This window comes from Camarhynchus parvulus, unplaced genomic scaffold, assembly GCF_901933205.1.
Source record: "Camarhynchus parvulus unplaced genomic scaffold, STF_HiC, whole genome shotgun sequence".
NCBI classification, from domain to species: Eukaryota; Metazoa; Chordata; class Aves; order Passeriformes; family Thraupidae; genus Camarhynchus; species Camarhynchus parvulus.
Window position 1 is genome coordinate 1 of NW_022148212.1, and position 11,837 is coordinate 11,837.

The 11,837-nt window shown below is 52.8% G+C and overlaps 1 protein-coding gene across 1 annotated transcript; it reads right to left on the minus strand.

Moving 5' to 3' along the window:
* Positions 1 to 155: 155 nt before the first annotated feature.
* On the minus strand, positions 156 to 11,837 carry LOC115916176 (syntaxin-1B-like). Its single transcript, XM_030969867.1, is given in 9 exon segments — positions 156 to 535; positions 1,596 to 1,733; positions 2,548 to 2,621; positions 3,450 to 3,558; positions 4,741 to 4,814; positions 4,939 to 5,013; positions 6,162 to 6,255; positions 9,504 to 9,578; positions 11,726 to 11,837. Coding segments are annotated over 9 exon segments (744 nt in total). The 5' UTR covers positions 11,756 to 11,837; the 3' UTR covers positions 156 to 460.

The window sequence follows — 11,837 nt, forward strand, 5'->3', positions numbered from 1 at the left end:
GTGACCACTGGTCAGTCATGGTCACCATTGCTCAGTCATGGTCAGCCCTGGTCACTCAGAGTGACCGCTGGTCAGTCATGGTCAGCCAGAGTGACCACTGGTCAGTCAGAGTGACCACTGGTCAGTCATGGTCAGTCAGAGTGACCGCTGGTCAGTGATGGTCAGCAATGGTCAGTGATGGTCAGCAATGGTCAGTGATGGTCACCAGTGCTCAGAGTGACCACCGAGTGCTCCACGTTGTACTCGAGGCGGTCAATCATCTCACCCTGGTCAGCCAGAGTGACCACTGGTCAGTCATGGTCAGCCAGAGTGACCACTGGTCAGTCAGAGTGACCGCTGGTCAGTCATGGTCACCATTGCTCAGTCATGGTCAGCCCTGGTCACTCAGAGTGACCGCTGGTCAGTCATGGTCACCATTGCTCAGTCATGGTCAGCACTGGTCAGTCAGAGTGACCGCTGGTCAGTGATGGTCACCAGTGCTCAGAGTGACCACCGAGTGCTCCACGTTGTACTTGATGCGGTCAATCATCTCGCCCTGGTCATTCAGAGTGACCACTGGTCAGTCATGGTCAGCCAGAGTGACCACTGGTCAGTCAGAGTGACCACTGGTCAGTCATGGTCAGCCAGAGTGACCACTGGTCAGTCAGAGTGGCCACTGGTCAGTCATGGTCAGCCAGAGTGACCACTGGTCAGTGATGGTCTGCACCGATCATTCACAGTGACCACTGGTCACTCACAATGAGTCCTGGTCATTCATGGTGTCTGCTGGGCACTCACAGTGACCACTGGTCAGTCATCGTCAGCATTGGTCAGTGATGGTCACCACTGGTCACTCCCGGTGACCTCTAACCCCTCCCAGTGACCGCTGGTCACTTCCAATGCCTTGTGGTCACTCTCAATGAACTTTGATGGGTCCAGATGACCCATGGTCACGCCTAATGACCCAAAACCCGTCCTGATGACCACTGGTCACTCCAATGACCACTGGTCACTCCCAATGACCCATAACCCATCCCAGATGACCTTTGGTGGATCCCAATGACCAGTGGTCACTCAGGATGACCCGTGGTCACTCCCAATGACCACTGGTCACTCCTAATGACCTCTGGTCACTCCAAGGTGACCTTCTGCAGATCTTTGATGACCCTCAATGGGTTCTTGGTGACCCTCAATGGCTCCAGATGGGTTTTGATGGGTCCCAATGACCACTGGTCACTCCCAATGACCCATAACCCATCCCAATGACCTTTGGTGGATCCCAATGACCACTGGTCACTCCAATGACCACTGGTCACTGCTAATGACCCATAACCCATCCCAATGACCACTGGTCACTCCTAATGACCCATAACCCATCCCAATGACCACCGGTCACTCCCAATGACCCATAACCCATCCCAGTGACCAGTGGTCACTCAATATGACCAGTGGTCACTCCAAGGTGACCTTCTGGAGATCTTTGATGACCCTCAGTGGGTTCTTGGTGACCCTTGGTGGGCTTTGATGGGTCCTGGTCACTTCAAACCCCTCCCAAATGACCAGCGGTCACTCCGGCTGACCCGCGGTCACTCAGCGGTCACTCAGCGTGCCCGGACCTGGCTCTCGACCAGCATGGCCATGTCCACGAACATGTCGTGCAGCTCGCGGATGCTGGTCTCCAGCTTGATGATCTCGTTGTGCCGCGTCTCGATCTCGTTCAGCGCCTGCTTGGTCATCTGCGAGTCCATCTTGATCTGCGGGGACACGCCAGCGGTCAGCGGGGTCACCGGGGGTCACCTGGTGGTCACCTGGTGGTCACCCGGTGGTCAGGTGGTCCTAGAGATCTCCAGGTGGTCACCAGAGGGCTCTGGAGATCTCCAGGTGGTTCTGGTGGTCACCTGGTGGTCACCATAAATGACCTGGTGATCCCCAGGTGGTCACCCAGGTGGTCACCAAGGATGTCCAGGTGGTCACCATAAATGACCTGATGGTCACCTGGTGGTCACCTGGTCTGAGAGACCCTGAGGTGGTCACCCAGGTGTCTTCAGGTGGTCACCAGAGATCTTCAGGTGGTCACCCAGGATGTCCAGGTGGTCACCAGAAATGATCTGGTGGTCACCTGGTGGTCACCAGAGATGTCCAGGTGGTCACCTGGTGGTCACCAGAGATGTCCAGGTGGTCACCCAGGATGTCCAGGTGGTCACCAGAGATGTCCAGGTGGTCACCTGGTGTCTCCAGCAGCCGCAGTGACCCCTGGTAGCCACGGTGGCCACAGTGGTCACTCCCAGTGACCCCAGTGACCGCTGGTCAGTCCCGGTGGCCGCAGTGACCCCGTGGTCACTCCCAGTCCCTCCCAGTGACCCTGGTGGTCACTCTGGCCAGTGGTCACTCATGTTGTCCATGAAGATGGCCAGCTGACCGCTCTCCAGCGTGTCCGTGACCCCAGTGACCGCAGTGACCGCAGTGACCACTGGTCAGTCCCGGTGACCCTGTGGTCACTCCCAGTCCCTCCCAGTGACCCCGGTGACCCCGTGACCCTGGTGGTCACTCTGGTCAGTGGTCACTCACGTCGTCCGTGAAGATGGCCAGCTTGCCGCTCTCCAGCATGTCCTCCAGCTCCTCGTTGGTCGTGGTCCGGCCGGCTGGGGAGAGTGACCGCTGAGTGACCGCTGAGTGACCACTGAGTGACCACTGAGTGACCGCTCCTTCCCAATGACCCTTGACCCCCCAGAATTACCACCAATCCCTCCCCCGCACTGACCACTCCTTCCCGGTGACCCCTGACCCCCAGAGTGACCACTGACCCACCCACTGACCCCTGAGTGACCCCTTGACCCCCTGAGTGACCCCTGAGCCCCAGAGTGACCGCTCCCCAATGACCCCTGGCCACTCCCATGAGTGACCACTCCCCCCGCACTGACCACTGCCATGAGTGACCGCTGACCCCCAGAATGACCCCACACTGACCACTGACCCCCAGAGTGATCCCTTGACCCCCTCACTGACCATTCCCATGAGTGACCGCTGACCCCCCTTCCCTGACCACTGACCCCCGATGACCCGGAGTGACCAGATGACCCCAGATGACCCCAGATGACCATTGAGTGACCCCAGGTGACCCCAGATGACCCTCACTGATCTCGAGCTGCCGCTGGATCCGGTCCTTGCAGCGGTCAGGGCATGGTGACCACTCAGTCCCTCCCCATGCCCTGATGACCCCATGACCCAGAGTGACCAGATGACCATAGATGACCCCTATGACCCCAGTGGTCACTCTGAGTGACCCCAGAGTGACCACAGCAGTGGTCAGTGTCCGTACTGATCTCGAGCTGCCGCTGGATCCGGTCCTTGCAGCGGTCACTGTGACCAGCAAGGACACTGACCGTTCCCTGATGACCAATGATGACCACTGACCCCAGAGTGACCCCGAGTGACCCCAGAGTGACCCTAGCAGTGGTCAGTGTCCGTACTGATCTCGAGCTGCCGCTGGATCCGGTCCTTGCAGCGGTCCCGGTACTTGGACTGCGTCGCGTTGTACTCGGTCATCACCTCCACGAACTTGCGGGACAGCGTAGAGTGCTGGGCAGGTGAGACACGGACAGGTGAGACAGGTGAGACATGGACAGGTGAGACATGGACAGGTGAGATATGGACAGGTGAGACATGGACAGGTGAGAGATGGACAGGTGAGAGATGGACAGGTGAGGGATGGACAGGTGAGATATGGACAGGTGAGACATGGACAGGTGAGAGATGGACAGGTGAGACATGGACAGGTGAGAGATGGACAGGTGAGAGATGGACAGGTGAGGGATGGACAGGTGAGAGATGGACAGGTGAGACATGGACAGGTGAGACATGGACAGGTGAGACAGGTGAGGGATGGACAGGTGAGACATGGACAGGTGAGACAGGTGAGACATGGACAGGTGAGAGATGGACAGGTGAGAGATGGACAGGTGAGACATGGACAGGTGAGATGGGACAGGTGAGAGATGGACAGGTGAGAGATGGACAGGTGAGATGGGACAGGTGAGACATGGACAGGTGAGATGGGACAGGTGAGAGATGGACAGGTGAGAGATGGACAGGTGAGATGGGACAGGTGAGATGGGACAGGTGAGGGACGGACAGGTGAGATGGACAGGGGATGGACAGGTGATGGACAGGCCAGGTGAGAGATGGACAGGTGGTGAGATGGACAGGTGATGATGGACATGATGACAGGTGAGGGGGCGGATCTTGGGTGGCCAAGGGCGGTTGGTGATGATGAGGGATGGCGATGATGATGATGAGTCAATGATGATGGATGGCGAGCGATGATGAAGATGATGATGAAGGTGATGATGGACAGGATGATGAAGGACAATGATGATGATGATGATGATGACCATGATGAAGGTGAGGATGATGGCGTATGGCGATGATGATGATGATGAAGGGAGGATGAAGGCTCGATAGGTGGAGTGATGATGATGGATGAACATGATGCGATGATGGACAGATGATGATGACATGATGAGGATGATATGATGATGATGATGATGACGATGATGACGATGATGATGATGAGATGATGGTGGTGATGATGAAGAAGGTGACCTGGTGAGCCGGATGACAACAGGATGTTCAGTGCACCTGCTGCTGATCAATGATGAAGATGATGACGATGATGATGATGATGAAGGTGATGATGACGATGATGAAGGTGATGATGATGACCATGATGACGGTGATGATGATGAAGGTGAGGAGGCTCACCTGCGTTTTGCGGATGCGCAGGTCGGCCGAGGAGCGGTTCAGCCCCTCCTCCTGCTCGATGCTCTGCTCGATGGCTGCGGCCGGACAGCGGTCACCCATTGGTCACCCATTGGTCACCCAGCGGTCACTCAGCGGTCACTCGGTGGCCGCCCAGTGGCCGGACACTCGGCGGTCAGCGGGGCAGGGGTCAAAGGTCACCTTTCAATTTGGAGCGCACTTTGTTCGCCGTCTTCTTGATGTCGGCCGTGAGGTCCTCGAGCTCCTGCTTGGTCTCTGAGTGACCACGAGTGACCAGTGAGTGACCGCGAGTGACGGTGAGTGACCAGTGAGTGACCGGTGAGTGACCCGTGAGTGACCGTGAGTGACCGTGAGTGACCGATGAGTGACCAGTGAGTGACCCGTGAGTGACCAGTGAGTGACCGGTGAGTGACCGCGAGTGACCGGTGAGTGACCGCGAGTGACCGGTGAGTGACCGTGAGTGACCAGTGAGTGACCGGTGAGTGACGGTGAGTGACCGGTGAGTGACCGCGAGTGACCGTGAGTGACCGGTGAGTGACCAGTGAGTGACCGGTGAGTGACCAGTTAGTGACCACTCACTGACCAATCACTGACCAATCACTGACCAGTCAGTGACCAGTGAGTGACCAGTGAGTGACCGGTGAGTGACCACTCACTGACCACTCACTGACCATTACTGACCAATCAGTGACCAATCAGTGACCGGTGAGTGACCGGTGAGTGACCGCGAGTGACCGGTGAGTGACCAGTGAGTGACCGCGAGTGACCAGTGACGGTGAGTGACCAGTGACCAGTGAGTGATCACTGTGACAGTGAGTGACCACTCAGTGACCAGTGAGTGACCAATCACTGACCAGTCACTGACCAGTGAGTGACCAGTGAGTGACCGGTGAGTGACCAGTCACTGACGAATCACTGACCAATCAGTGACTGGTGAAATCAGTGACCAGTCAGTGACCACTGACCCCAATCACTGACCAGTGAGTGACCACTGACCCCATTAATGACATAATGACCCCATTAATGACCCAATAACCCCATTAACGATCAGAATAATCAAATAATTAATTAAGTAGCTAATTAATTAACTAATTAAGTCACTCTCGTCGGGGTTGGGGGCGCTGTGCTGCCCCTCAGTGACCCAATGTCCCCATTAATGACTCAATAACCCCATTATTGACCACAATAATCGATTAATTAATTAATGAATGGTTTAATTAGCTGATTAATTAATTAGAACTCACTCTCGTCGGGGTTGGGGGCGGCCAGGATGGCGCTGTGCTCTTTATTAGTGACCCCATTAATGACCCATTAATGACCCATTAATGACCCAATAACCCCATTAATGACCACAATAACTATCCCATTAATTAATCATCTAATTAATTAGCTAATTAACTCACTCTCGTCGGGGTTGGGGGCGGCCAGGATGGCGCTGTGCTGTTTCTTCACCTGTGACCCGTCCTCGAGTTAATCGATTCAATGGATCCCCTCCACCTGGGCAGAAAATTTTGGGGGAAAAGGAATTAATTAATTAATGCGGGATTTGGGGATTACGGGATTTGGGAAAAACGGGATTTTCCTCGGGGGATTTGGGGGCGGGGATTTGGGAAGCTGGGATTTGGGGAAAAGCGGGGATTTGGGCTCCACGATTTGGGGAAAATTGGGGATTTGGGGAAAACGGGGATTTGGGGAAAACGGGGATTTGGGAAAAACGGGGATTTGGGGAAAAACGGGGGATTTGGGGAAAATGGGGATTTGGGGAAAATGGGGATTTGGGGAAAATTGGGGATTTGGGGAAAATGGGGATTTGGGGAAAATTGGGGATTTGGGGAAAAACGGGGGGTTTGGGAAAAACGGGATTTGGGGAAAACGGGGATTTGGGGAAAACGGGGGATTTGGGAAAAATCGGGGATTTGGGGAAAACGGGGATTTGGGGGAAAAAAACGGGGGATTTGGGGAAAAACGGGGATTTGGGGAAAAACGGGGATTTGGGGAAAATTGGGGATTTGGGAAAAACGGGGATTTGGGGGAAAATTCTGAATTTTTTGGGGGAAAATTGTGAATATTTGGAGGAAAAATTGCAAATTTTTGGGGTAAAATTGTGAATTTTGGGGGGAAAAATGTGAAGTCTTTGGGGAAAAACTGGGGATTTTTGGGGAAAAATTGTGAATTGCTGGGGAAAAATTTGGGATTTTGGAGGGAAAAGTTGGGGATTTTTTGAGGAAAAATTGGGGATTTTTGGGGGGAAAAATTGGGGAATTTGAGGGGAAAAATCGGGGATTTTTGGGGAAAAATTGTGAACTTTTTGGGGAAAAATTGGGGATTTTTTTGGGGAAAAATTGGGGATTTTGGGGGAAAAATTGGGGATTTTTGGTGGAAAAGTCTGGGATTTTGGGGGGAAAATTGGGGATTTTTTGAGGAAAAATTGGGGATTTTTGGTGGAAAAATTGCAAATTTTGGGGGGAAAAACTGCGGATTTTGGGAAAAATTGGGGATTTTGGGAAAATTGGGGATTTTTGGGGGAAAATTTGGGACTTTGGGGGGAAAAGTTGCTAATTTTGGGGGGAAAAATTGGGGATTTTTGGGGATTTTGGGGGGAATTTTGGGGGAATTTTAGGGAAATTCCGGGGGATTTAGGGGGAAAAGTTGGGGAATTTTTTTTTTTTAATTTTTGGAGGAATTTTGGGGGATTTTGGGGCGGGATTTTGAGGGGATTTGGGGGTAAATTGGGGAATTTTGGGGGGAAGTTTGGGGATTTTGGAGAGGTTTGCGGGGATTTTGAGGAAATTTTAGGGGATTTTGGGGGTTTTATGGGGATTTTAGGGGATTTGGGGTGAATTTGGGGGAATTTGGGGGGAATTTGGGGGTCCTAGGGGGATTTGGGGAATTTTAGGGATTTTTTTGGAGGAATTTTGGGGGATTTTGGAGGTTTTAAGACATTTTGGGGGAATTTGGGGATTTTTGGGGGGTCCCAGAGAAATTCTGGGGGATTTTTTAGGGGTCAGAAGTGGGGATTTTGGGGGATTTTGGGGGATTTTGGGGGTCCTTTGGGGGTTTTTGGGGATTTTGGGGGGTCCCAGAAAATCCCATTTTGGGGGTTCAAAAGTGGGGATTTTGGGGATTTTCCCTGATTTTGGGGGGATCCCAGACCCATTTTTTGGGGTCCCAAACCCATTTTTGGGGTCCCAATCCCATTTTTGGGGGTTCCAAACCCGATTTTGGGGGTGCCTCCATCCCAATTTTGGGGGTCCTGGACCCATTTTTTGGGGTCTCTGGGGTTTTGGGGGTTCCAAACCCATTTTAAGGTGTCTCAGTCACAATTTTGGGGGTCCTGATCCCATTTTTGGGGGTCCCTGGGGGTTTTTGGGTGTCCCCAGCCCATTTTTGGGGGTCCCGGACCTGATTTTGGGGGTTCCAGACCCATTTTTGGGGGTCCCTGGGGTTTTTTGGGGCCCCTGGACTCATTTTTGGGGTCCCTCCTCATTTTGGGGTCCCCAAGCCCAATTTTGGGGGTCCCAATCTCATTTTGGGGTCCCTGATTTCATTTTTGGGGGTCCCTGGGGGTTTCTGGGGTCCCTGATCCCATTTTTGGGGCTCTTGGACCCATTTTGGGGGTCTCTGGGGTTTTTGGGGTCACTGATCCCATTTTTGGGGGTCCCCGGGGTTTTTGGGGGTCCCTCGGGGTTTTTGGGGGTCTTGGACCCGATTTTGGGGGTCCCAATCCCATTTTCGGGGGTCCCTAGGGGTTTTCGGGTGCCTCAATCCCATTTTTGGGGTCACTGATCCCATTTTTGGGGGTCCCAATCCCGATTTTGGGGGTCCCAGACCCATTTTTGGGGATCCCTGGGGGTTTCAGGTGCCCCAAGCCCCTTTTTGGGGGTCTCAACCCCAAATTTGGGGGTCCCAATCCCAATTTTGGGGGTCCATGGGGTTTTTTTGGGGTCCCTGATTTCATTTTTGGGGGTCCCGGACCTGATTTTGGGGTCATTGATCCCATTTTTGGGGGTCCCTGGGGGTTTCAGGTGCCCCTAAACCCATTTTTGGGGGTCTCAATCCCAATTTTAGGGTCAGTGAGCCCAATTTGGGGGTCCTGGACCCATTTTGGGGGTACCAAACCCAATTTTGGGGGTCCCTGATCCCATTTTTGGGGGTCCCCAACTGGATTTTGGGGGTTCTGATGTCATTTTGGGGGTCCCAATCCCTTTTTCAGGTGCCCCCAAGGCATTTTTGGGGTCCCTGGGGGTTTTCAGGTGCCTCAATCCCAATTTTGGGGTTCCAAACCCGATTTTGGGGGTCCATGATCCCATTTTTGTGGTCCCTGATGTCATTTTTGGGGGTCCCAGACCCATTTTCGGGGGTCCCTGGGGGTTTTCGGGTGCCTCAATCCCATTTTTGGGGTCACTGATCCCATTTTTGGGGGTCTTGGACCCATTTTCTGGGGGTCCCAATCCCGATTTTGGGGGTCCCAGACCCATTTTTGGGGGTCCCAATCTCATTTTGGGGTCCCTGATGTCATTTTTGGGGGTCCCTGATTTCATTTTTGGGGGTCCCGATCCCAATTTTGGGGGTCCCTAGGGGTTTTCAGGTGCCCCAATCCCATTTTTGAGGGTCTCAATCCCAATTTTGGGGTCGCTGATCCCATTTTTGGGGGTCCCTGGGGGGTTTTTGGGGTCCCTGATTTCATTTTTGGGGGTCCCGGACCCGATTTTGGGGGTCCCGACCCGGATTTTTGGGGGTCCCACCTGCTCGAAGAACTCGTCCATGAAGTGGTCCCTGTCGACCGTGACCACCTCCTCCTCATCGTCGCTGTCCTTGGCCTGCGGGGGGCGCTCTCAGGGGGGCGTGGCCTCCGCCAAACCACGCCCCCCGCCGGGGAAACCCCGCCCCCCTGAGCAAAAACCCCGCCCCCCAAAAAATCCTCAATTTCCGCCCTCAAAAAAGGAAAAAAAACCCAAAAAATGTCCCCCCCGGGAAAAATCTTAAAATTCCCCAAAATCCCCAAATCCACCGTAAAAAACCCCAAACCTGAAAATCCCCCCCAGAGCCCCCAAAAATGACCCAAAATTGACCCAAAATGAGCCCCAAAAAAAGCCTCAAATCCTCCGTCCAAAAATTCCCCAAAAATTCCCCAAAAATTCCCCAAAAAATTCTCCAAAAATTTCCAAAAATTTCCAAAAAATTCCCCAAAAATTCCCCCAAAACCCCCGGACCCCCCAAAACCCCAAAACCTCCCCAGACCCCAAAAATCCCCCAAATCCTCGCCCAAAAAATAAAAAAATATTTTAAAAAAATCCGAAAAAATAAAAAAAAATTAAAAAATATCCCCCCCCCAAAAAAAAATCCCCAAAAAATCCCAAAATTGCGCCCCATCCCCCACCACCCCCGGAGACCCCAAATCCGCCCCCAAAATCGTCCCAAACCCGAAAAAAACCCCTAAAATCCCCGAAAAAAAACCCCCAAAATTTAAAAAAAAAAATTAAAAAATCCCCCAAAAAATCCCCAAAAAATCCCAAAAAAAATCCCCAAAAATCCCCAAAAAATCCAAAAAAATCCCAAAAAAACCCCAAAAAATCCCAAAAAAATCCAAAAAAATCCCAAAAAATCCCCAAAATCGCGCCCCATCCCCCACCCCCCTGGAGACCCCAAATCCACCCCCAGACCCGAAAAAAAAATCCCCAAAATATCCCAAAGAAATCCGAATAAATGCCGAAAAATATTAATAAAAAAAACATTTTAAAAAATCCCAAAAATCCCAAAAAATTCCCCAAAATCCCCCCCATCCCCCACTTCCCCAAAAGCCCCAAAATCCCCCCCAAAATCGCCCCCAGAGCCCAAAAATCCCGAAGAAAATTCCCCAAAAATAAAAAAAAAATTCCCAAAAAAATCCCCAAAAAATCCCAAAAATCCCCGGGACCCCCAACAATTCCCCATCCCACCCCCCAGGACCCCCCCAGGACCCCCCCAAAATCCCCCTAAATACCCTCTGGGCTCCCAAAAATCCCAAAAAAATGCCCAAAAAATAAAAAAAAAATCCCCAAAAATTCCAAAAAATCCCAAAAAATCCTCAAAAATTCCCGAGACCCCTCCCACAATTCCCCCCCCCCACCCCCAAAAGGCCCCCAGGACCCCCCCAAAATCCCCCCAAATACCCTCTGGAGCCCCCAAATCCCCCCAAAAATCCCCCAAAAATCCCCCAAAAATTAAAAAAAACCCCAGAAATCCCCCAAAAATCCCAAAAAATCCCCAAAAAATCCCAAAAATCTCCGGGACCCCTCCCCACCATTCCCCACCCCCAGCCCCACCAGGAGCCCCCAGGACCCCCCCAAAATCCCCGTAAATCCCCAAAAAATCCCCCAAAAATTAAAAAAAATTAACAAAAAAATTCAAAAAACCCCCAAAAAAATCCCCAAAAAATCCCCAAGATCCCCGAGACCCCCCCCACAATTCCCAACCCCCACCCCCCCCCAGGACCCCCCCCCCAAAGTCCCAAAAAATCCCCCCCAAAAATGGGAAAAATTGAAAAAAAAATCCAAAAATAATAAAAAAAAAATCCCAAAAAATCCCCAAAAAATTCCCAAAAATCTGGGACCCCCCCCACAATTCCCCTCCCCCAACACCCCCAAAATCCCCCAGGAACCCCCGAAATCCCCCTAAATACCCTCTGGAGCCCCCAAATACCCCAAAAAATCCCCAAAAAATCCCCAAAAATTAAAAAAAAAAAAAAAAAATCCCCAAAAATCCCCAAAAATCCCCGAGACCCCCCCCCACAATTCCCCTTCCCCAACACCCCCAAAATCCCCCAGGACCCCCCGAAATACCCTCCGGAGCCCCGAAAATCCTCCCAAAAATTGAAAAAAAATCCCGAAAAATCCCCAAAATCCCCGGGCCCCCCCCCCACCATTCCCCTCCCCCACCCCCCCAGGCCCCCCCAGCCCCCCCCGCTCTCCCCTCCCCCCCCGCTCACGCTGCGGAGCTCCTGGGTCCGGTCCTTCATGGTGGGGGAGGGGCCGCGACCCCCCCGGCGGCCTCGGGGGTGGGGGAGGGGCCGGGACCCCGGGGTGCGGATCCGGTGCGCG